The 22724-nt window shown below is 40.5% G+C and overlaps 1 protein-coding gene across 1 annotated transcript; it reads left to right on the top strand.

Annotated features, from left to right (window-relative positions):
- Window positions 1-14058: 14058 nt before the first annotated feature.
- P2ry1 (purinergic receptor P2Y1) lies at window positions 14059-19052 on the top strand. Its single transcript, XM_032898315.1, has 2 exons — window positions 14059-15870; window positions 18206-19052. The coding sequence occupies exon 1, from the start codon at window positions 14714-14716 to the stop codon at window positions 15833-15835; it is 1122 nt and encodes a 373-aa protein (XP_032754206.1). The 5' UTR covers window positions 14059-14713; the 3' UTR covers window positions 15836-15870; window positions 18206-19052.
- Window positions 19053-22724: the final 3672 nt, after the last annotated feature.

Below are 22724 nucleotides of genomic sequence, written 5' to 3'. Positions count from 1 at the left end.
CACAATATAGTACCTGAAGGAACACTACCTAATAAATTGTATGAATCCACAGTTACTCTGATACCTAAACGACACAAAGGCCCAACAAAGAAAGAGAACTGGAAGACAATTTCACTTATGACTATCAATGCAGAAATACTCAAAATTCTCACAAACTGAATCCAAGAACACATCAAAACCATCATTCATCACGATTACGTATGCTTAATTCCTGGGAGGCAGGAATGGTTCAATATGCAAAAAGCCATCAATATAATACAATTTATAAACAAACTCAAGGAAAAAGTCACATGATCATCTCATTAGATGCTGAAAAAGCCTTCGACAAAATACAGTACACCTCCATGCTAAAAGTCTTGGAGAGATCAGAAATTCATGGAACATACCTAAACATTATAAAAACCATATACAACAAACCAACAAACAAAATCAAAAGAAATGGAGAGAAACTAGAAGCAATCCTGTAAGGGGAGGTTCTGCAGCTAAAGTATTGTTCCCTAACTGGTTCTTGACTTGTCAATAAGGAAGGCTGGCAGCCAATTGTAGGATGGAGGATATAGGTGGGACTTCTGGGACACAGGAGAGAGGCTTTTCTACCATGCTTTGGAATGAGCAGAAAGAAACAGTCATGTAAGGTCTCAGTGCAGCTAGGACCTCTGGGTGGCAAGGGGGAGGAGGAATGGGATGAGGAACTGTGGGAGGGAGGACTGCAGAGGAGCAACAACAGAATTTAAGTAAATAAAATATTTTTAAAGAGAAAATAGAAAAACGAGGAAAACAAAGTGTAGAGTTGAAGGGAGGGTCTTTTGGACCAGTAGAGAGGCATCATTAAAGCTTCCACTCATAGTTGGTGCTAAGGTATGAGAAGCAATGACACATTTATATGGCATTTTAGTATACTGTCAGGAGGTGACACAGGTTGATTCCGTAGTTTCCTACGTAGTCTTTATGATGTGAGAGCCGACATCACTACAGTCTCCATTTCACTCAGAAAGGACTCCAAGATCCAAGTTTGAGTGGTATGTTGGTACAGAGAAGAGGAGAGCCTGGGAGAATGTTTTGTAGCTGAATACGTGGAGGAGGAACAAAGGTCCATATGTGGGATACCTCTCCTTTACCATAACTTTCAATAAGCCCTCCATTCTCACCTGTTTACTTCTAGTTTCCAAAATCGATAACTTTTAATTTTCTTAAACCCAGTCTCTCCTTGTATAAAGGCTGAGCTTCAAAATTTAGCTTTCTGTTTTTGGTTAAGGAAGTTAAACTCCTCTCCCACAAACTTAATCCCCTCATCTGTTAATGTTCCACACCACGTTTTACTTTACCCCTCATGAGTTTTATCAGTTTACAGCTTTTTCATTTTAGAAATGTGTTAGAAATAAAAGGAGATCAGGTGATTTGAGTAAGAAATTTCCCTGACAGGAGTAGACTTGAACTCTTAGTTCACAGATGGGAGAGTTAAGTGGTACAATATCACTGAGAAAAGTATGTCACCAGGAGACAGCCTTGAGATGTCAAGTCCTTGCCCATTTCCTGCTCAACTTTTCTCCTTCCTGCTTGGAATTGAAGATATGATTGATTTCTCTGACACCTGTTCCTGACCCACATCTGCCTCATGTTGCCACACTTCCCTGCCACAGTGGATTCGTATCTCCCTGGATTCATAAGCCAAAACAAACATTTTCTGTAAATTGCTCTGGTCATGCTGTTTTATCACAGAGTAACGAGTACAGGAGATATTCATAATATTGAAAGAGAATCCGCAGAAATAATTTTAAGGTTAACAATGGCTGAAATTTGAAAGCAGTGTCTTACAGTAATTTGAGGTTCACAATGACACTAAGCCTGAAGCACAGAGTTTCCATATGTCTTCTCAGTCCACGTACAATGTCATTCACAATCAACATCTTGCTCCAAAATAGGATGCTTGTTATGTTTGATGAGCCTGCAATGGTTGAGGCGTCATTATCACTCCAAGTCTCTAGTGTACATTAGAGTTCACTTTCTGTTAGTTTAGTGCATTGGAAAATATCTACAATGACATTTATCTGCTAGTACAGAATTGTATGAAATAGATTCACTGCTACAAAAAAATCTGCTGTGCTTTGAGTTTTTATCCCCCCCTTACTCTTAAACCCTGGTAAACACTGATGCTTTTCTTGTTTTGGAATGTCACAAAATTGGGGTCTCATAGTAGGTAGTTTTTTGACTGGTGTCTTTCATTTACTAATTTTATTTGCATATCCTCTATATTTCTCCATGGCTTAGCGTCTGATTTGTTTTTAATTATGAAACAGTATTGGTATTGTGTTTCACATTCCATCCCTTCTGGTAGGTTTGAAGGGATGCTTGGATTCAAAGTTCTTGAAGAAAAATGACCCTGGACTTGATCTCATGTGCTTGTCTGGCACCTGCACATTTATGTTGGTGAGCTATCTATTCACATAGTTTAAGTATTTTAACTGGGTTCATTGACTTTATTATTATTGAGGGCTAATTCTTTCAATGTTTCATAATACAATCTTATTAAATGCATTTTTTGCAAGTATTTTCTCACAGCCTTGTCTGATTTTGAGTTATTCTCTTGGCAGTATCCTTCACAGAGCTGAAATGTAAGTGGCATGTCCTTATTATGTTGAATAGAACAGGCTTTAGTGGCTGCTCATAGGCTCCATCCACCAATGACTCTTAAATATAGAAACCCTTCCAACATAGTACATTATAGCCCGGAACTCCTGGGCTCAAGTCATGTGATCTTCCCACATCACTCTCCCTAGTCCCTGCTCCTTCCCAACTTAAGTTTGATGGCATTCATAATATCACCTATAGCTTTCATGAGTTGTGTTTAAAATATTGAACCTTAAAAGAGGTCACTCAGCCCAAATAGATTTTCTTTTGTGTTATCTGTAAAACTATTTTGTTTTACATTCTGGAATCATATTAGGTTCATAACCTACTATGGTCACATAGGTGGGATTAATGTCTAAGTGCATTTTTTTTAACTCATGTGTATGTGTAAGTCACCGCAGCAGTATTATCTGAGTATTTGTGGATACACTTTTAGAGAAAAAGAAAGTGTCCTAAAACATAATTGAGGAATATACAAAAAAATTAATATAAGTATACACACACACACACACACACACACACACACACATATATATATATATATATATATATATATATAGAAAGACATACAGGAAATAAAGACAGGTAGGTAGGACATTGTAAAATTTAAAATAAAAGTAATACTTTTGGAGCAAATATTTGGTACAGCTGCATTAGACTGAAAGAGAAAACCTCAGGGGCACCAGCAGGTTCCAAGCCCTGTTGTGTGGAGGAAAGGTAAGAATCAGCTATGGGTTTCTGCAGCCTCAGTATTCCTCCTAGTTCTGTAGAGGAGGGATGCTGTCAGTCCTATCTCGTCCCTCAGATCCCTACTCTCTACCTTGTCCTCTTCTGACCCTTCAGGTCGGATGTTTGTGAGCAGCAGCACGAAGCTCTCCCTTATGCAACTAGATATCCCTCACATTTTACCTCCTCTACAAGATTTTAAACTAGACCTCCTGCCTGCTTCCCTGTGGAGAGCTCCCATGGCTTAATAGGGTCATTTATAGACCTTGTCTTTATAAAGAAAGAGCTTGTTATATATTGCCTTGACTGTTTTCTCCTACCAAGTTTTAATGGTAGGACTTCTAATATGCTATCTTACCTTGAAACCCTGACATTTCTATTTTAGTTAAAATTTAATTATCATACGCTAGAGTTCAATGGTGCTATTGTAGTCATTACCAGGCTGTCAGTCAAGAAGACCACAATGCGGAGAAGGGCACTGAGAAGACCCACTCCAGAGAGTGTTAATATTGCATGTAAACTCATATAGTGGAAGCCTATACACTGTGCTTGCTTAGCACATAAAGCAATAAAAGCTTGCAGACGGCTAAATATGTGTCTTCCCCCCTTTCTCTTCATCACTCTCAAAGCTACAGGGATAGTGAATATAACAGACTTCATGTCAGACAAAATGCATGGAGACAGTATCAGTACTTAGAGACCAACCTCAGAACGAAGGCTTTCAATATTACAGGGAAGTCAAATGGATCTAAATGATTTATTGTCTGCTGCAAGACCGCACAAGATAACATATAGTATTATGTGTGCTCATTTTACTGCATCAAATTTTCTGTTTGAAAAATGAATAAAATGAAAAAGACAGGATAGAGAACACACTAAATGTCATAAAGATCAAGAGGCCAAAATATTGCAAAATATACAGAGAATATTTATGGGACCCATACAGCAGGTTAGAGTATAGAAAGGATGATTGGGGATCATTATGAAGAGCTTTGAAAAATATTAATGAAAGATTTAGAAAATGTGAAATTCTTTAATGTCAGTAAGCAATGGGAAATCATCATAGGAATAAAGGAAGAACAAAAGCATACTAGTGTTCTGTATAGACTCCTACAATCTACTTCCCTGTTATATTATTTCAAAAGAAATAGACTGTGGCTGAAGAAGAGAGATTCTATTTATTAAGAATTTATATGGTAAATAGTAAAATCCAGTGCTGAGTAACACTTTCCTGAGAAGCTATATAAAGAGTTTGTAATTGATTTGGTAGGGAAGATTCTCAAATACTTACACAGCTTTGTTGAAAAGCACAATGTTTCAAAACACTTCTTTAAATTTGCATAGCATTGGCTTTTCCAATCAGCTTAAAGTGGGAGTCCATTAAACAATTCTCAAAATATCCTGTGATGAGTGGCTACAGAAAAGAATGCTTCTATTTAGGTTGAGTGCTCATGACTGCCCTTGGCATCATCTCTGGGTCTGTGATACTTTCAACCCAGGGAATCCTAGCTCCACATAGTCTTAATTACTTTTCCTGTTGCTGTGATTTAAACCAAAAATCTGCAAGAAAAAAAATAAGGCTAGTATGTGAAACATAATCAGCTCTTACAACCTTCAGATATTTATATACAAAAGGCTTGAGTCCTACATAATATGTGTTCTATCCTTCTTAAAAATAATCTGACTATGTTAGCTATAATTCATATTGTTAACTCTCAAAAATAATCTCTAAGATGAAATAACATGAGTTCAAATTGCTGTGTCAGGGAGCTAAGTTTGAGTCACTCAGAGAGAACAGAGAATTACTAGTCCAATGTTGGCAGTCTTTCCTCTAAGCATAAAACAAGACTTCCGCCACTTTAGAGTTTTACACTATGAAGTTTTGCACTATGATGTGTTTATATCTGTAAACACAGAAAACATGTTCTAATCTGGTCTGTTACCCCATGACACATAGCACTAAGCTGCTTACACAGTTGAAGTTAGAAACACCATCCCACCTTGGTTGGCTAATTGTCCCCAGGAAGAACAAAGAAAAGCAAATTTTCCTCTACTTACTTTCTTAATTCAATTCCCTTGGAGTGATCTCTACATCTGTGATACTTTCAACCCAGGCAATCCTAGATCCTCTTTGTCTTAATTACTTTTCCTGTTGCTGTGACAACAACAACAACAACAACAACAACAATAACAACAACTCCCCAGGGAGTGGGATCTTCAGGAAAGAGAATTTATTAGGCCAACAATTCCAGGTTATATTCCATCCCTGCAGGGATGCCACAGTAACAATACCTTAAGAGAACTGGTCACATTTGGTCCACATTCAAGAAAGAAGAGCAATGGGTTAATGCACTCATCTCGGGACTCAGCTCAGTCTCTCTTCTTCATTCACTCTTGGGTTTGGGCCAAGAAAGGATGCCACCCACATCCAGAATGGCTTTTCTCAGATCATTATCCTAATTCCAAAAATCCCACATGGGAGTGCTTGGAAGGCCATCTCCCAGATAACTCTAGGGTTTGTTAACAACTAACAATGACCATCAAAGTCATAATCTGAAATTCAGCAGAACAGTTTATCCCCTGTGATTTAATATTTATGCTATAGACAGAACATCTATCTCCATGCAGATATTGCCATTAATAACAGCCTGAAGTCTTTTTGTGCTTAAATGTATTGCTTTGCTCCTAATAATATACATGGCTATGAAATTGATTGCTTACATTTCTTCCCCTTCTCTTTCCTATCTCTTCTACAGCATAGGGTTCCCTCAGTTGGCACATCCTCTTTTCTCTCTCACTCATATACACTTATAAACTTTCTCTAGAGATTTCAGCCTGGTCATTAGGACTTTGATATCTTTCCATTTCAATAGCACCTAGTGAATTTTTTTTTAATCTTCCCATGTCTGCTGCCTACAATTCCCTTCCTATGACTTTTTCCAGTTAATTTCCAATATCCCAGCCCAGTTCTTTTCTGGCAATGCATCCCAGTATGAGGTCACACATTAGCTTTACCTGATTCTCTTGGTCAGTTGCAGTGACTCCTGGTATTGGTCTTAGTGATGGTGGTTTAAGATGGTTACATTGAACACAGATGTACAAGTATCTCTGAGGCGTGCTGACTCAAAGTCCTTTGTGTGTATACTTTACAATAGAATGGTTCAGCCATATGGCACCATTCTATGTGCCTCTGAGCTGATAATAATAATATCAACTTGTCTCTAAATACTAATAATTTGGCTGGTGGCTAGGCTCAGCTTCTCCTTTCCATAACTGATTTTCAAACTGCATTTCAGACGTAAAACCTGACAGTTGGCCATATGCATTGGTGTTGCTGACCTCTAAAGGTGTCTTGTGAAAGGAAACTGCAGTCTGTCTTACAGTCATGTTTTCATGCCTGAGCAGAATTCATAGAGCATTAACTGTGCCTGGCTAATGCAATCAGCCCAACGTTTTTCCATCCTTGCTTTCGACTTTCTCCTGAGGCACTAGTTCTCTAAACCAAATTCAATTTCTCTGCTGCACCAAAGCTCATGTCAAACTCCTTATTTCCAGGGATTTGAACTACTGTAAATATATCCCTGGGGTTATTTCCAATTGAATTAATAATTAGGGTCCCATGGGCACATGCCTGCCCTACAGGCTAGTTTCTGGGATGGGAGCAGAACTCTCTACTTTGATGGAAGAAACCTGTCCATTCTCCAAGCATCCATGTAAAACCTCTCTCCCTCCCTCCCTCCTTCCCTCCCTCCCTCCCCTCCCTCCTCCCTCCCTCTCCTCTCTCCCCATCCTCCTTTCTCTCTCTCCTCCCCCATCTTTCCTTTTTTTTTCTTTGTTACACTTTTCAACCTTAGCAAAGACAAAATGGGCAAAATGACAGTGTATTCTACCTTTCTTTCAGTAGTGAATCCAGGAAGCCAGAAATGCAGATGTCATTGAGGATATATACCTGCCTGTCGTTAATGGTAATGAGTGTTCACTTGTCTCTCTGGCAAAGCCAGGCAACAGACTTCCAGGGCCTGCTCTCATCTCTCTAGGAACATTGTTTTCTCCCATGGGCACAATTCTCTGTCCTTAGGACATCGAGAGAGATTTTGAATTGAATTCCCTGAGATTCTTTTAGTTCTTATATCCTTTCTTCCCTTCCAGTACAAGCATGGCCACAGTGTCTTCTTTTCAGTGGGAGCAATTTCAGACCTGTTTGGTACAGTCATTCCCTGCCACAATATCTCCTGCCAGTGTAAGTAGCTCAGGCTTCCAATTTCTTGAATCTGTTGTTTGAATGTGCACCAAGGCTCAGGGGCAGTAGGAACAAAAGCCTCTATTTTCAAGTTCTAATGCTTATAATACTTCTATACCATTGGAAGAAAGTCGCTTTGTCAAAGTTGGTTTTATTTGTTACACATAAGTACCTTCTTGACAAGATCAATCCATAAAAAACAAAGAACAGGTTGCAAATATTAATGACACCCACAATAAAAAACCTGTTATTTATTTTGTATATACTGTGAGCTGGGCACAGTCTGACTACCTTTTATTCTTCTAGCTGTTTTGTGACAGAGACATTATTTTTAAAATATCAACGTAGAATTGATTTGACAAGGTAGCTCTTACTTAGATTTAAAGTGGCCTTAACTGACTTCTAAACCCAGTCTTGCTCTTTGGACTCCTCTACTCAATAACAAGTCAACACATGATCCTTATTCTGTACAGGGAATGGCATACATATCCCGCAATTCAAGAATCTTATGCCCTTAAGATGTATTAATTTAAGACAAGAGAAGCTTCAACAATGCAATGTCAAACAACATCACAGATAATGTGATACACACAGGCAGTGATTGAATGACCAGCTTGGACACAAAAGGCCCTTGTTATACAAGTAAAGTCCCTTGGTTCACCCTGGGCAACATTCTATACCGAGGAGACTCTCCCAGTTAATTGTGTTTGTATTTGTGTCCAAACAGCAACATAGGGTCTCAAGGTGAGACTTCATTTGTCACCTTCATTGTCACCATGATGTAGTTCCTGGGAGACAGAAATATCTAGCTGCTATCAATTTAGAAATGAGGAAGATGGCAAAAACAAAAGAAGAAAAGACCAACCAGCCAACTAACAAACGAAGCCCCAAAACAAACCATCACCACTACCAACAAGAAAAAGACAAAACAAGCCTGATACTCTGAGATTCAGCTCCTCTTATTGAAATCATAAGAAGCAGATGATTATTTCTCTACCTGAAGCATCACCTCACTCCTATGCTGGTTCTTTCCCAACAACAGCAATAATTCCTATGTTGCTTTTTATTTAAGTTTTGTTTCACTTTGCTGTTATAAACAGGGTACTGGAGCTACTTCTCTTTAACAGGTTTATTCATGGAATGGTTTCCTCAGTTGCCATGTTTACTTCTAGAAGAGTGTCTAAAACTTTGCATGGAGGCTATCTGGGGCTAACTTAACCTATGTAAAAATAGAAACTAAGCCAGGGCCATCAGCGCAGACCTGTAATCTCAGTATTTGGAATGCAGAAGTTGGAGGACTGCTGAAAACAACAACAGCAACAAAATCCCAGCTCACCCAAAGCTACACAGAGAAACTTTGCTTCAAAAGGAGCGAACAATGTAAAGTGAGCACTGCAAGCATTTATAGAACTAATGGAACACTGTCTTGCAAAGTTAAGGTCCTTTTTGGGAGACACTATTGAAAGCCCTCAGTAACTCTGTAGCAAGGTGGTCTTCTGCACTGCTGTCCTCCACACTGCTCTCCTCCTCTCCCTACCCCAACCTTGAACTGCCTTTCTGTCTCCTATGTTTCTCCCCCTGCTGTGATTCCTAATGAAATACATTTCCAGAAGCCTGCTGATTGAATCCATGACAAGTGTATAATTGGCAGGCGCAGCTGGGTCCTCTTGGCACAGGACAATCCTCTCATTCCCTCCATTGGCTTCTACTCTTATATTCCTCACTACCTCAGACTTCTCTCCTATTTCTCCTTTGCTGGGCTACATCTCTGAGAACCCCTTGGGTTTCTTACTTCATTTTTTTCTCCTCTACTTTTTTTTTTTTAAGAAAGACCATTTTCCTCATTTCCTAAGGTATTCCTCTGAAATCATCCTGTTTAACTCATTAGTCTTAGGAGCGTCTATTGTCTCCTTGTCTGATTATAAAGGTCTCTTTCCTGAAAACACAGAACAACTGTAGCAGCCACTGATGCTCTTATTTTAATCAGATTTTCTTTTGCTTTCCTGCTTGCTGACATAAACTAGAATTATTTTCAATGATTTTTTTCATCTGTATCTTACAAAATAAAAATTATTCTTTCTAAAGGTGAAAATGAGGACTCGAGCACGAGGAATTTTTGCTTATGAGTCCAAATGGATCAGATGTCACATAGCTATCTTTCTCAGTTTGTCTATGGTTGGTGGTTATGTTTATGAGTTCAAGAAGCATCTAAGAGTGTCTGTGGCCATTACTGCCTTCAGGGATTAGGCTAATGTTTTCTGTCTTGCGAGGAGTCTTCTGGGGATGACTGTTTTACATACTCAGCCTGTTCTGGCCACCAAAACCTAAGCTTTCCTAACAGGGATCTTCACTTTTTTTGTGCTTCACTTCTTCCAACTTCATCACTGGCTTGCACTTTATAAAGCTTGTAACTCAAGCCTAACCCCTGTTTCTAGTGTTGGACAGTGGGTGAATTCCCTAAGCTTTCCATTCAGCTCATTTTATCACTTGTATTACTTACCATTGTAACGTTATTGCCCCTTGTAGCAATGGCATATATACTAGGGTAGAAACACAGAATGCTTTTTAACTTTTTGCTTTTTAAATTTTCTGAATGCCAGCAGCAAACCACAGAATTGAGAATGGGACCCCCGTTGAAGGAATCAGAGAAAGAACTGGAAGAGCTTGAAGGGGCTCGAGACCCCATATGAACAACAATGCCAACCAACCAGAGCTTCCAGGGACTAAGCCACTACCCACAGACTATACATGGACTGACCCTGGGCTCCAACCTCATAGGTAGCAATGAATAGCCTAGTAAGAGCACCAGTGGAAGGGGAAGCCCTGGGTCCTGCCAAGACTGAACCCCCAGTGAATGTGATTGTTGGGGGGAGGGCAGTAATGGGGGAAGGATGGGGAGGGGAACACCCATAGAAAAGGGGAGGAGGAGGGATTAGGGGGATGTTGGCCTGGAAACCGGGAAAGGGAATAACAATTGAAATATAAATAAGAAATACCCAAGTAAATAAAGATGGAGGGAAAAAGAGAGAGAGATTTAAAAAAACTATTTTATTAATGGATGTGCACAGATGATTGACCTACATGTATTTCTGTGACTCATGTATCTGTGTGTGGTGCTCATGGAAGTCAGAAGGAGTTGCATCTCCTAGAACTGAGGTTACACATAGTTGTCAGCCATCAAATACGTTCCTTTGGGACAACCAAAGCTCTGTTCCTTCTGACATTAGCCAAGCCTGTCCCATACCTCATTGTTCAACTGTATGAAGTAACCCTGTCTCCCCTTTTCATTTTAATGTAATAAACATGATACGCTTCTGTAGTTCTGGAACTTCTCCAACTAAGAACCTAGACCACCTGACCCCAGCTACTCTCTGTGTGTCTCTGTATGTGTCTTGTCACGCCTTCATTCCCTTGGCATCCCTAATCAGGGTTCTAGAAGCTGTTTGTTGTTATGTTACATGGTCTTGTGATAAGTTTTGTGTATTCCTGGCACTTTTTTTTCAACTACATTTATATCTCTTACAAGCCACTCTGAGGATGGAATGGTCTGATTACTCACCCCAAGGGGAATGGCAAGCATACTTATAACACATAACAGGTTAATCAGAAGAAAACACCAATCGTCTGAAAGAATGAAGGCACAAAGCCAAAAGGAAAGCTGGCTGCTTTTATTCTTAGGCTTGATAAAATTGCCAGCAAATAGAAGAGGAAGTCTTCTAGCCCTATCTGCTTACATTCTTCTTGGTATTTCTTCCTTTAAGGCAATGTCAGTCTGTGACCATTTTAGGTCTCATGGTTGACTAAGGGACAAAGAACGCTGAACATGAGATTCTACCTGCTGTACCTCATTGCAAGAGACAAAGTGAAGACTACAGACAGGGGAGGAGGAGACATCTACCCTCTGGGCCCTCCCCATCTCTAGTTCAGACTATAGGCATGTCAAGGACAAATACATAAGTACCTGAGCCCCAACACACTGTAATGCAAATTCAATAGCAATTAGTATCCAAGTAATTATAACACATGTTGGAAGCATTATAGGGCATATTTTTCTCTTATACTTTTAAGACATATATAATTGTATTCTAATATGAATATTAGGATCTTTTCATTTTTCTTTCATTCAATCTAGTTCAATATTTTATGAATGGAAAGTTGACAACAAATGACTGTATCTTATTTCTGTAGTGTACATCTTTACTTTAAATATAACAAGTAGAGTGAACACATAGTTAAATATGATAAAAGTCATGTTTAAAATAATCACTCGTTTTAAGAACCCAAATTTAAAATGTCTATCATATAGTACGGTTAGTTATATCAGTTCCCCAAATTTCTAGTAGGTTGTTGGAAAGTACTTAGCACTATTTGGACCAAAGGTACATTTCAAAACACTCACATGATGAGCTAATGCATTTCCACAGACTTCTGAGGGAGGTCATGTATTGCTTAGATTGCATGAAATTAAAGATGCAAAGGAGCAAGGCGTCAAGACATGAATACTCTTGAAATGCTTAGTGGGTTTCCTAGTTTCCTTTTCTTTCACAGTAGACCATGCAGCCCAGCTAGTAATCTGTCAAACGAACAACAGAAGAATATCTGTTAAGGTTAGAATTATGGAACCGTCAGATATGAAGACAGAAAGCTAACAGAGCTGTTTCATAATCGCAGCACCTTTGCACTTGGGCTTGGTCTAGTTTATCATCAGTGTGCTCTTGGGTTCAGCCACAACTCACTGTACCAGTGTGCTCATTCTGTTTCTGTAGTCACACTTTTCTGTTTCCCGAAAGGATCTGCTGGGTGGTGTGCAGTAATTTCCTTCCCAGTGTCTGGGCAAGGAGCTCATGATTTTCCTTTATGGTTTCTTCCTTTATTTGTTTTTTGTTTTTCCTGTACATTTAGTCTCTGTATCTGTATGTCAATCTCTCTCTCCCTGTGTGTGTGTGTGTGTGTGTGTGTGTGTGTGTGTACATGAACATATGCTCTTGTGTCATAGTCCACATGTCACAATATGGGTGCACAGGTAACAGGGCAGTGGGAGTCAGTTCTTTCCTTCTACCATGTGAGTTAGGGGATCAAACTCATGTCCTCAGGCTTGGTGCTAAGTGCCTAATGCCTTTACCAGCTGAGCCAGTTCACCAACTCCCACTCTTGAGTAATTTCAAGGAACAAAGTCATTTAATATATGAGACTGGAAAGAAATGGTTACAGTAAATAGTTGAAGACTTTATTCTCCTATTATTTTTCTTCAAGAGAAATGTATGTCCTAATATGGCAGATAAAACACATTAATCAGAAGATTGTCAAGAAGTGCTTGGTTCCATTCTTGGATGGTTCTGTTTAATTACATCTTCAGGTAGGAAACAATCTATTTATATAAACACACTTTTAGAATACATTGCCCATATTTTTTATGCATTTGGAGCTCCAAACTGAGATTTACAATAAATAAACTAGTTACATTGGTCTCTGTCTATATTTTAAAGACATCTACAAGACATCTACAAGTGGAGCCTGTATCTAGACATTTTAAGAAATAGGAATAAAGCCAAACTGTAAATTTATCATTCCACAAATGAACTCTCTTTCTTTATAAAATGGCGTTTAATATTCAGCTTGATTTTGATTCACTTTTACTGTAGTCTCTAATCTTTAAATGTATGTACATGGTAAATGGGGGTTTGAGGGCGCTTGTTCTTTCCAGCAAGTGTTAGCAGCCAAGTTGTACTGAGGATATGTGTTGCATTAACTAAGCAGTTAGACCAGGCTCTTAATGTACACTCTCACAATAATGTGAGTGATGCTGGTGTATTAGCGCTTTTCTAAGTAGTGCAAAAATAGTATTTAGACTAATAAGAAAACAAACAACAATAAAAACAAACAGACATGAAGGGCAGAAAGCGACTTGCCCATGCCGCTTACCACCCTCACTCATTCAGAGCTGGCATTCTCTGGGATCAGCAGGTTCCTACATGCGCTGGGCAAAGCAAGGCGCTGTGCAGGGCCAGGGCGTGCCCACCTGCAAACCGCTGGTTGTCTGGAGCCTGCAAACACCTTGCGAGTTCCGGGGAGACTCTGGAGATGTCTGTCTCAGGCTGCTCTGCTCAAAGCTTTAGACAGAATGCTGCCAGCGTCCAGAAGGTTTTCAGTGTGTCAGCAACTTCACTTTACAGAGCTAGCCTGTAGAGGATCGAGGAAACCCCTCCAGCCATACGCTGGCCAGAAGCCACCGCTGCCCTAGAGCACCTTTTGTTCTGACCACTGAGTGGTGGCAGCCGTGCCAGGCGATCAGGGGCACCGTGATCCCTGCTTCCAGAGGCCACCTCCCGCCCTGGGCGCCCAGCCCTGAGCCGGCAGCCCCAAGCTTGCACGGCCGAGACACGCCCCTCGCCTCCCGGTGGTGCACGGACTCGCCCGGGCTCCCAGGCTCCGCCCACCCCGCTGGGAGCCCTGCTCTCTCTCTCTCCTGCCCCCTGCACTCGAGACCCAGCAGAGCACCGAGGAGAGCTGCTGCCTTCATGGACTGCGAGCGGGGTGAAGGGTAGCACCCCAGGGTCCGCGGCCACGCGCTCTCTCAAGGCTGAGTGCGGGCTGAGAATGCGGCCGGAAGAAGAGTCGCGGCGTCCCCGGTGACCGTCCGGGGTTGCAAGGTAGGGAGTAGGCAGATGGCCAGGCAAAGTTGATCGGAGCGAGGAGGTGGTTGGCCTGCGCCCTTCGGCCGCTGGGAACCGCGGAGCTACTTGGACTTGACCCTACTGCGCCCCAGGCGCTTTGAGCAGCGCCTATCTGTCGCCCTGCGCGGGAGCGCACTTGCAAACTTGGTGGAGGTGCCCTGCGCGTCCTGTTGTGTAACCTCCGTGCCGCCAGCTGGACCGGGAAGTTGCCCGCCCGTCCTTCAGCTTGGATCGGTCGCAGCCCCGGGCGAATTTCATGGCCCGCGACAAACGCGCGGCCAGAGCCGGTGTGGGCGAGCCCCCACGCGCTCCGACCCGTAGGGAACTCCCGCACGCGGTCCCTGCCCCTGGCCCGCGCCTCCGATGCGCGCTGAGCCTCTCGCCGCAGCTGCCCTCTCGCCGCGGTCTGTCCTTTCGAGTAGCTGCCTGAGTTGGAAAGAAGAGGATGACCGAGGTGCCTTGGTCGGCTGTCCCCAACGGGACAGATGCTGCCTTCCTGGCTGGCCTGGGCTCCCTTTGGGGAAACAGTACAATCGCCTCGACTGCAGCAGTTTCCTCTTCATTCCGATGTGCCCTGATCAAGACCGGCTTCCAGTTCTACTACCTGCCGGCCGTCTACATCTTAGTGTTCATCATAGGCTTCCTTGGCAACAGCGTGGCAATCTGGATGTTCGTTTTCCACATGAAGCCTTGGAGCGGCATCTCGGTGTACATGTTCAATTTGGCTCTGGCCGACTTTCTGTATGTGCTCACCCTACCAGCTCTCATCTTCTACTACTTCAACAAGACTGACTGGATCTTCGGGGATGTTATGTGCAAGCTGCAGAGGTTCATCTTCCATGTAAACCTCTATGGCAGCATCTTGTTCCTCACCTGCATCAGTGCACACAGGTACAGTGGCGTGGTGTACCCTCTCAAGTCTCTGGGCAGGCTCAAGAAGAAGAATGCCATTTATGTCAGTGTGCTGGTATGGCTCATTGTGGTGGTGGCCATCTCCCCCATTCTCTTCTACTCTGGCACTGGGATTCGGAAAAACAAAACTGTCACCTGCTACGACTCCACGTCAGATGAGTACCTGCGAAGTTATTTCATCTACAGTATGTGCACGACTGTGGCCATGTTCTGCATCCCCCTGGTGCTGATCTTGGGCTGTTATGGATTAATTGTTAGAGCTTTGATTTACAAAGATCTGGACAACTCTCCTCTCCGGAGGAAATCCATTTACCTGGTGATAATTGTCCTGACGGTGTTTGCTGTGTCTTACATCCCTTTCCATGTGATGAAAACGATGAATTTGAGGGCACGGCTGGATTTCCAGACCCCAGAAATGTGTGATTTCAACGACAGGGTTTATGCCACCTATCAGGTAACAAGAGGTCTAGCAAGTCTCAACAGCTGTGTGGACCCCATTCTCTATTTCTTGGCTGGAGATACATTCAGAAGGAGACTGTCCCGAGCCACCAGGAAAGCTTCCAGGAGGAGTGAGGCCAATTTACCATCCAAGAGTGAAGAAATGACTCTCAACATTTTGTCTGAGTTCAAGCAGAATGGAGACACAAGTTTGTGAAGGCAGGAGATCCAAGCTCCTCAGTTTGTAACATGGTAGGATCCTCATAGAAACAGATGCTTTTCTTCCCAAGTTACTAGCAATGTTAGAGAACACTCCAAACAAGAAAGTCCTGAGTCTAAAAAAAAAAAAAAAAAGGAAAAAAAAAGCATCCACTTGATGCACACATCCACATTTATTATTCTTTCCTGTGAGCTCCTTTCTTACTGACTAGAAGTGTGAGTAGTGAAACAGGGCTACTAGATAAACACTTCCCCTTCCTCCGTTTCAATTCACAGGCTTTTTCTGTTTAGTGTGTGTGTGTGTGTGTGTGTGTGTGTGTGTGTGTGTGTGTGTGTGTGTGTAGCAGAGCATTTTTGATATTAAAAATGTCTCCAAGAAAATTGGCCACCTGGAACTTGAATCTGTGATTGGTTCAGCCTGTGTTGCTATGCATAATTCGTGGCCCAAACAAACTACAAATCTATACTTTGAAAACCAATTTGGCATAGTATAATGACACACTGGTCAGTCCACTGAGTACTGAGCAGATGCCTGAGGGACACGTCTTTCAGTTCCTCAGAAGCATACATACATGGTGGCTGATAATATCTTTGGGGAATTGAATAGAAAAGGGAAATCAATGGGCTTTTATGTGAAGACAATGAATATTTCCAGTTATTTCTGGAAAACTGATTAGAAAGCATCACCTTTTAAATGTTTGGTGGTAGGAGGCTGCGGATATTATATTATTGGCAAGATACACTCAAAACCATTGAAGTGCATGTGTTTTCCTGATAAATACTGTGGACTGTTAGGCTTCCTGGGATAAAGGGTTCTCATTTGCACCACTGCTGTGCAGTGTCTTAGGACTCTGTGTTCCAAGACAACTGCTCCCTCACATCTGTGAAAACAATTTTGAGAAATCCCAGTTAAACTTCGGACTAAAGGGTGAAGGCAGCAGTGGAACCCTCAGTAGATTGTGGGGTGGAGGGCAGGACTGCAGATGTTTCAGACGGCCTTGGTTGACAGCTGCTTTCTGCAGCTGGAGCTGAGGAGAAGAGTTAAAAAGAAGGATGTAAAACTAAAAAATAACGGGAGGGTTCTCTCTGTCTCCTCTGAGGTCTTGGAAACATTAAATGCAGAATGAAAGGGGATACAAGAAAATCACGTAGGTGTGCCAAAATCGTGGAAAACTGTTATCTTACAACAAGTTGTAACCTTTGGATGACTGTTTGAATGAAAAACATTTGCAAAGAGAAAATAAAGGAAATTAAAATTTAAGTGCTTGAGGCATGGTGAAACTGAGGAGAGGTCCATGACAAGTGTTCATCAGGACATTCATAATAAAGAGACAGCAGTGCCTTCTCTCCTAGACAGTAATGAAATAGTTATAAAGTATATCCAATTTTAAAAACAATTCCCAACGAATAGCGAATTGCTACATTTATAGCCATTGAAATGGTCAAATTTAATTTAATTAAAATAATGAGGAACTAAAGAGTGCAAATAAACAAGTCTGATGTCCAAGGGATTTTAGCGGTGAAAGCTAGTCTTCAGTCGGCCACCTTCTGAGTTTGTACGTGATGGTAGACACTGCTTTTTAGTACTCTCTGAGGAAAGAACCTTTATGCCCAGTAGGATAAATAACATAAGATTCAGTCAGGATTTGATGTCATTTGTTATACACTCAAGTGACTGGGGATCTGGGAGCTCTTTGGAGTGTTTCCATTTGCCCAATGTCTTATTACTCAGGTCCATGAAGGAAAGTTGCATTTAGCCTTCCTATATAGTGATTCTTCTACAGATTCAATCGTAACATATAGAGGTAAAGTAGCCAACTAAAGAAGACTTTTCCTGTGTCTCCTGCTTTTGAGGTTTTCCAAGTTGTCAAGTGGTAAGACTAATGCAACATTTTCTGTTTCAGAATCCTACAGAAAAAATCTAAAATACAACCTTATTATGTTGACGCTTCAAATATGTTCAGTGGCTCAAAAGTAATTTTGTTAAACTGACCCAAATGAAAATTTCAGAAACCCAGAGCTCAGTGCTCCATATGTCTATATCATTTCCTCATTATTTAATACAGTTTTCTCCATCTGAGGCTTAGGAGAGCAGCCTGATCCTGAATGTGTGTTAAATGCACTGTTTCAACTTCCAGAAAATGTTCTTTGGGTTTGTACTTGGGTAGAGGACCAAAGTACCCTTCTGCTCCTTGTCATGTTCCTCATTCTGGGGATTGGCCCCAGGGCCTTGTAGATACTAGGCAAGAGTTCAACCACTGAGCTACTGCTGCAGCCCCTAAAGTGTTCTTTCTTAGCTTACTGCATCATTAAATAAACAGTGATATGTCAACATAGTAACACAACTGACTGTGCCAACTTCTTCCAGGTCACAAGAAGTCCCTGAGATGACCTGATGCACAGGTCAAGAAGAAGCAACATTCTATTGGCCAAAAGACCAGTTTGTGCCACATGAGTAGCTGTTTTCATATAATGACAGTTATGTTGACATTTTGTTGAAAGACACCTAAATCTGTAAGATGTAGCAAGTGGCTAATCTTCACACTACAAAGATGTCTTCATTCCAAGCTCAAGGGTTTGTTTTCCTTGTTGCTATCTGCTGTTTATTCCTTACAAAGTACTGTCGGGGACTCTTTGATGGTTGCTTTGAACCTGTGTTGAATGGAAATGATAAATTAAGAAGAAACTTAGCACACAAGACAGAATTCAAAACTAAAACCATGATGTGACCACTGAGAAGTCATTTGGAAGCCCATTCTTCATGAACAGAAAAAGCGACAGGACACCAATTGTTGATGCCATAGGTGCTGTGGTAAATCTTGAAAAGCAGTGAGAACTGTTTGGAATCTGCTCCTGTGCTTCCTAGGACTCTCCAATCTAGTCCTTGGATAAAGTTCTCAATCTCCACCAACTGTGGTATGAACAAGTTGAAACCTGTAAATCTCTGCTCACCCAACCAGGACACTAACCCATCTTGATATGACAAATATCAGTACTCAGTAGCAACTAGAATTCAATTAGTGACAGGACGTAGACGGTGTGATACTAGTAAATGTGTATTGAAGCTTTTCTTCCATTGGTCGAATGTACTTATTGAAATAGTATTTATTGAAGAGGTTTATGGGCCTTCAGCTGTACAGATTGTAAAACTTCCTTGAAGATACAACGTACTGGTGTAAACTCTATTTATTGCAGTGCATAATGTTCAAATGTCACATGTATATTTTACAGTAATATATAAGGCTAGATAAAAATGAGAGTTATATTTAAGAGGTTTTTTTTTCCAGATATTAGTATCTTTGAACCTTTAGGACCAGTTTGTATTTGAATCTGAAATGATGAAAATGTGTTTTCTAACAAGTGTTTTAATTTTCCCTAGATTTGAATTTGCATGCTTTCCTTTTGTGTGGGTTTATTGCTACCCAGATATGATTTGGTGTTAGACCATGGTAAGATTTATAACAAGCATAGGATATTTTAGACAGGTTATGTATTATGTACATTATATATGTTTATACAATAGAAAGTTTGTGTTGTCTTTTCAGAAAGTTTAGAGTATTGCCCTAACTATGATCGCAGCTTCCACTGCCAAAGGCTAATGGCTTATCTCCTATTCAAAATTGATTTAGATGTCTAGTGGGTTGGGTAGTGTAGATACAATGTGAGAATGTAAAAGACAATCTTTAGTGATGCAGGGTGATAAAGATGCAGCTGATAGTTTTCTGCCAGATCTTGAAGCTTTACAAAGTATTTTTTTCTTAAGGCCACATAGTACAATCTTCTTTGAGGTGGGTTTATTTTTAGGTAACACTAACAACAAATTGAGCATTGCTATTAATTTTAATCTGTTTTCTTGAGGCAGTTGGTAACTTTAATACCAACATTTCAAGTGATAACCATGTCATTTGGCTGCTAAATTCTGTCATTTTAAAAAATGAAGGTGAATTTATGTTTCATATCAAAATTTGTACATTTGAGTTATGTTGTTTTAGCGATTTTGCAAGAAAAAGTTTATTTTTATAATAATTGTGATTTTCATGCAGATGATTGAAGCAGATTTCTTTGTGGTTAGGTATGGAACAGTGTTACTTTGGCACTTTGAGCCTTCTCAGGTTTATCTCGTCAGTGGTAGCTTAACAAACTCTGGATTGATTGTATATAATTGTCTTTGTATTAAAAAGAGGTTCATGGCCCATAAAAGCACAGTATTGCTTGACTGTAGGGAGCTGCAGAATCGCCCATGTTTCTGACTTTGCTCGCTCTTGTGTGTGTGTGTGTGTGTGTGTGTATGTGTGTGTGTGTGTGTGTGTGTGTGTGTGCGTCCTAGGCATGGCAGCCAACCTTATATCTGCTATTTATAATAACAGCAGAGCTTCATAAATTGTGGTCATTAGAAGTGTACTTAGCATAGAAAATTGAAACAGAAAGATTCAATAAAGCTATGAAACATGGTGATGGTGTCTGTATTATTAGACAGTTCTTGCTCAAACATTTCCTCACATTTTAACATACACTACAAGCCACATTGTTTCAATTTGAGCAATTTCTTAAAATGACAATTGCGCTATAACATTTTATGGTAAAGAGAGAATTCTGAGGCAAGATAATCCCTAACACTGTTCTTATTTGATGTTTAATCACAAACAAGGATATATTCTATTCTTTCTTTTGTTCTTTTCTTTGACACAGGGTTTCTCTGTGTAACAGCCTTGGCGATCTTAGAACTCACTTTGTAGACCAGGCTAGCCTGGGATTTACAGAGATTTGCATGCCTCTGCCTATCCATGGAAGTAATTATACTAACATTCTTTTGTAATTTGTTTTTTAGTTTGCATTACCTTTGCCTCCTAAGTGTGAGATCTGATATGTCTAAGTAATTACTGGTAATAAAGTTTATCTCAGTAGAAAGGCAAACCTGCAATGTTCCTGTACTGGGTTTCCTGGCATCTACAGAAGTGCCTTGTAACAAATTCTTGTGGAGAGGACATTGGCATCTCTGCAGGCCCTTAAGATACCGGTAAGTCCTTCAGATCGCACTGTTTCTGATAGCAACTTTGGTAAAGGTGTGTGTGTGTGTGTGTGTGTGTGTGTGTGTGTGTGTGTGTGTGTGTTGGACTGTAGATGTGCATTAGAATATATTGCAATGTATGTTTGCTTGAGTGTGTGTTGAGTCTGTATGTTGAGGTATGTGTGTGTGTGTGTGTGTGTGTGTTTGCGTTATGTGTGTGTGTTGGACTGTAGATGTGCATTAGAATATATTGCAATGTATGTTTGCTTGAGTGTGTGCTTGAGTCTGTATGTTGAGGTATGTGTGAGTGTGTGTGTGTGTTTGTGTTATGTGTGTGTGTTGGACTGTAGATGTGCATTAGAATATATTGCAATGTATGTTTGCTTGAGTGTGTGCTTGAGTCTGTATGTTGAGGTATGTGTGAGTGTGTTTGTGTGCTAGAATGTATGTCAGAGTGTATGTGTAGTGTACTAGAGTGTTTTATGTTGGAGTGTTTGTAATTCATACTTGGGAATAGTGCATATAACTATCTTGATATTTTAAGGGTTCCTCCTAAAGTTTTAACAACTTTGACTTTGTAACTCACCTTAAGTTTAGAGTTACAGAACAGTTTTCTGGAAGTAAAAGTGAATTTTATTTCTCTTCCTTTCGTTAATGGATTAGAAATTTAATAGCTCTTTTCGGAAAACTTAGAATTCTGACACCCAAATACGGTCAGAGCTTCCATGGGCAATTTTAAAAACTGACCCTACATTCAGAGTCCATCTGCTATGGTTTGAGATCTGACAGCACAAGCATTGTGCGCACAGCAGATGCCATTTGAAATCTATGTTAATGTTTTTTCTGTGCTTACTTGTTAACTCCACAGAGTTGCAGCACCCTGGGCTGATCCTGAGTTCTGCCCCGATCAGTCAGTATGGCTACTAGGATTGATGGACAATCCACCAGCACTTGTGGTAGTGTCTGGCCCCTGAGATGAGCAACTGATCAGACCATAATGACCCCGCAATAGAGCTGGGAATGGGATGGGGGTATGGAGGTAAGTGGGCTGCTTTTCATACAGAGTCAGAAAAATTCCTCACTACTTTTTTGATAGCCTATTGGATAGAAATCACCAGTGTGAAGATGGGAAGTCCCCCGTGAAGTCTTGGAGATAATCCAGTAAATTCTGTCAGGTGAGAGTAAAACTTCCGTTGAAAAGCCAAGAGAAGAAGGAACACACATTAGTATAATGAGTTATGAGAGAAGAACTTCAACAAAGAAAATAGAATAGTGTTGATCAGTATCAGTAAATGATTTTAGTGTGTGCACATCTACGTTTACTTGTAGGTTTTGTTACAGAGTTTACTTTTTTGATAGACATGTTCAAAAATTGTAAAATATTCATTACTTTAGTTAGTAAAAGATGACATGGATCTAAAGAAACAGGATAAGATGTTTCTCAAAATTATTTTTAAATAAACGCAAATGCATTTACTTAATAACAAATAACAAGTGCAAAAAAAATAATCGTGTTTTACTTTATTACATGCAATCCGTTTTAAATAAAACTGTTTCTGTTTGTTATTTTCTTCCACTCAGAATTTCCAAGAATGTATATTTGAAGTCATTGTACTTGATTTGTACAACTGTTGACAACTTAACTTTTCATTATTTCTTTAGCTTTGGACAGTGACCCTCTACTTCAGTATAAGAGGAGGAGTTTGCTATCAGAAAACCTCAGTTCTGAACTCAAGGCTATTACTTATACCTTGTGCTCCCTGGTCGGGATATTTAAACCTTTTCAGCTGTGTATTCTGTAACTACAAGAAAGGCATCATAATAGATGTAAATAATGCTGGAGGAATAACACAAAATGTCCTCAGTATTCCCCATAGTG

This window comes from Rattus rattus, chromosome 3, assembly GCF_011064425.1.
Source record: "Rattus rattus isolate New Zealand chromosome 3, Rrattus_CSIRO_v1, whole genome shotgun sequence".
Lineage (NCBI taxonomy): Eukaryota > Metazoa > Chordata > Mammalia > Rodentia > Muridae > Rattus > Rattus rattus.
Note: the sequence above shows the minus strand (reverse complement) of the source record. Positions and strands in the feature narration are given on the sequence as shown.

Coding starts and splice junctions, on each gene's coding strand:
- P2ry1 (XM_032898315.1), top strand. CDS start 14,714: ATGACCGAGGTGCCTTGGTCGGCTGTCCCCAACGGGACAGATGCTGCC.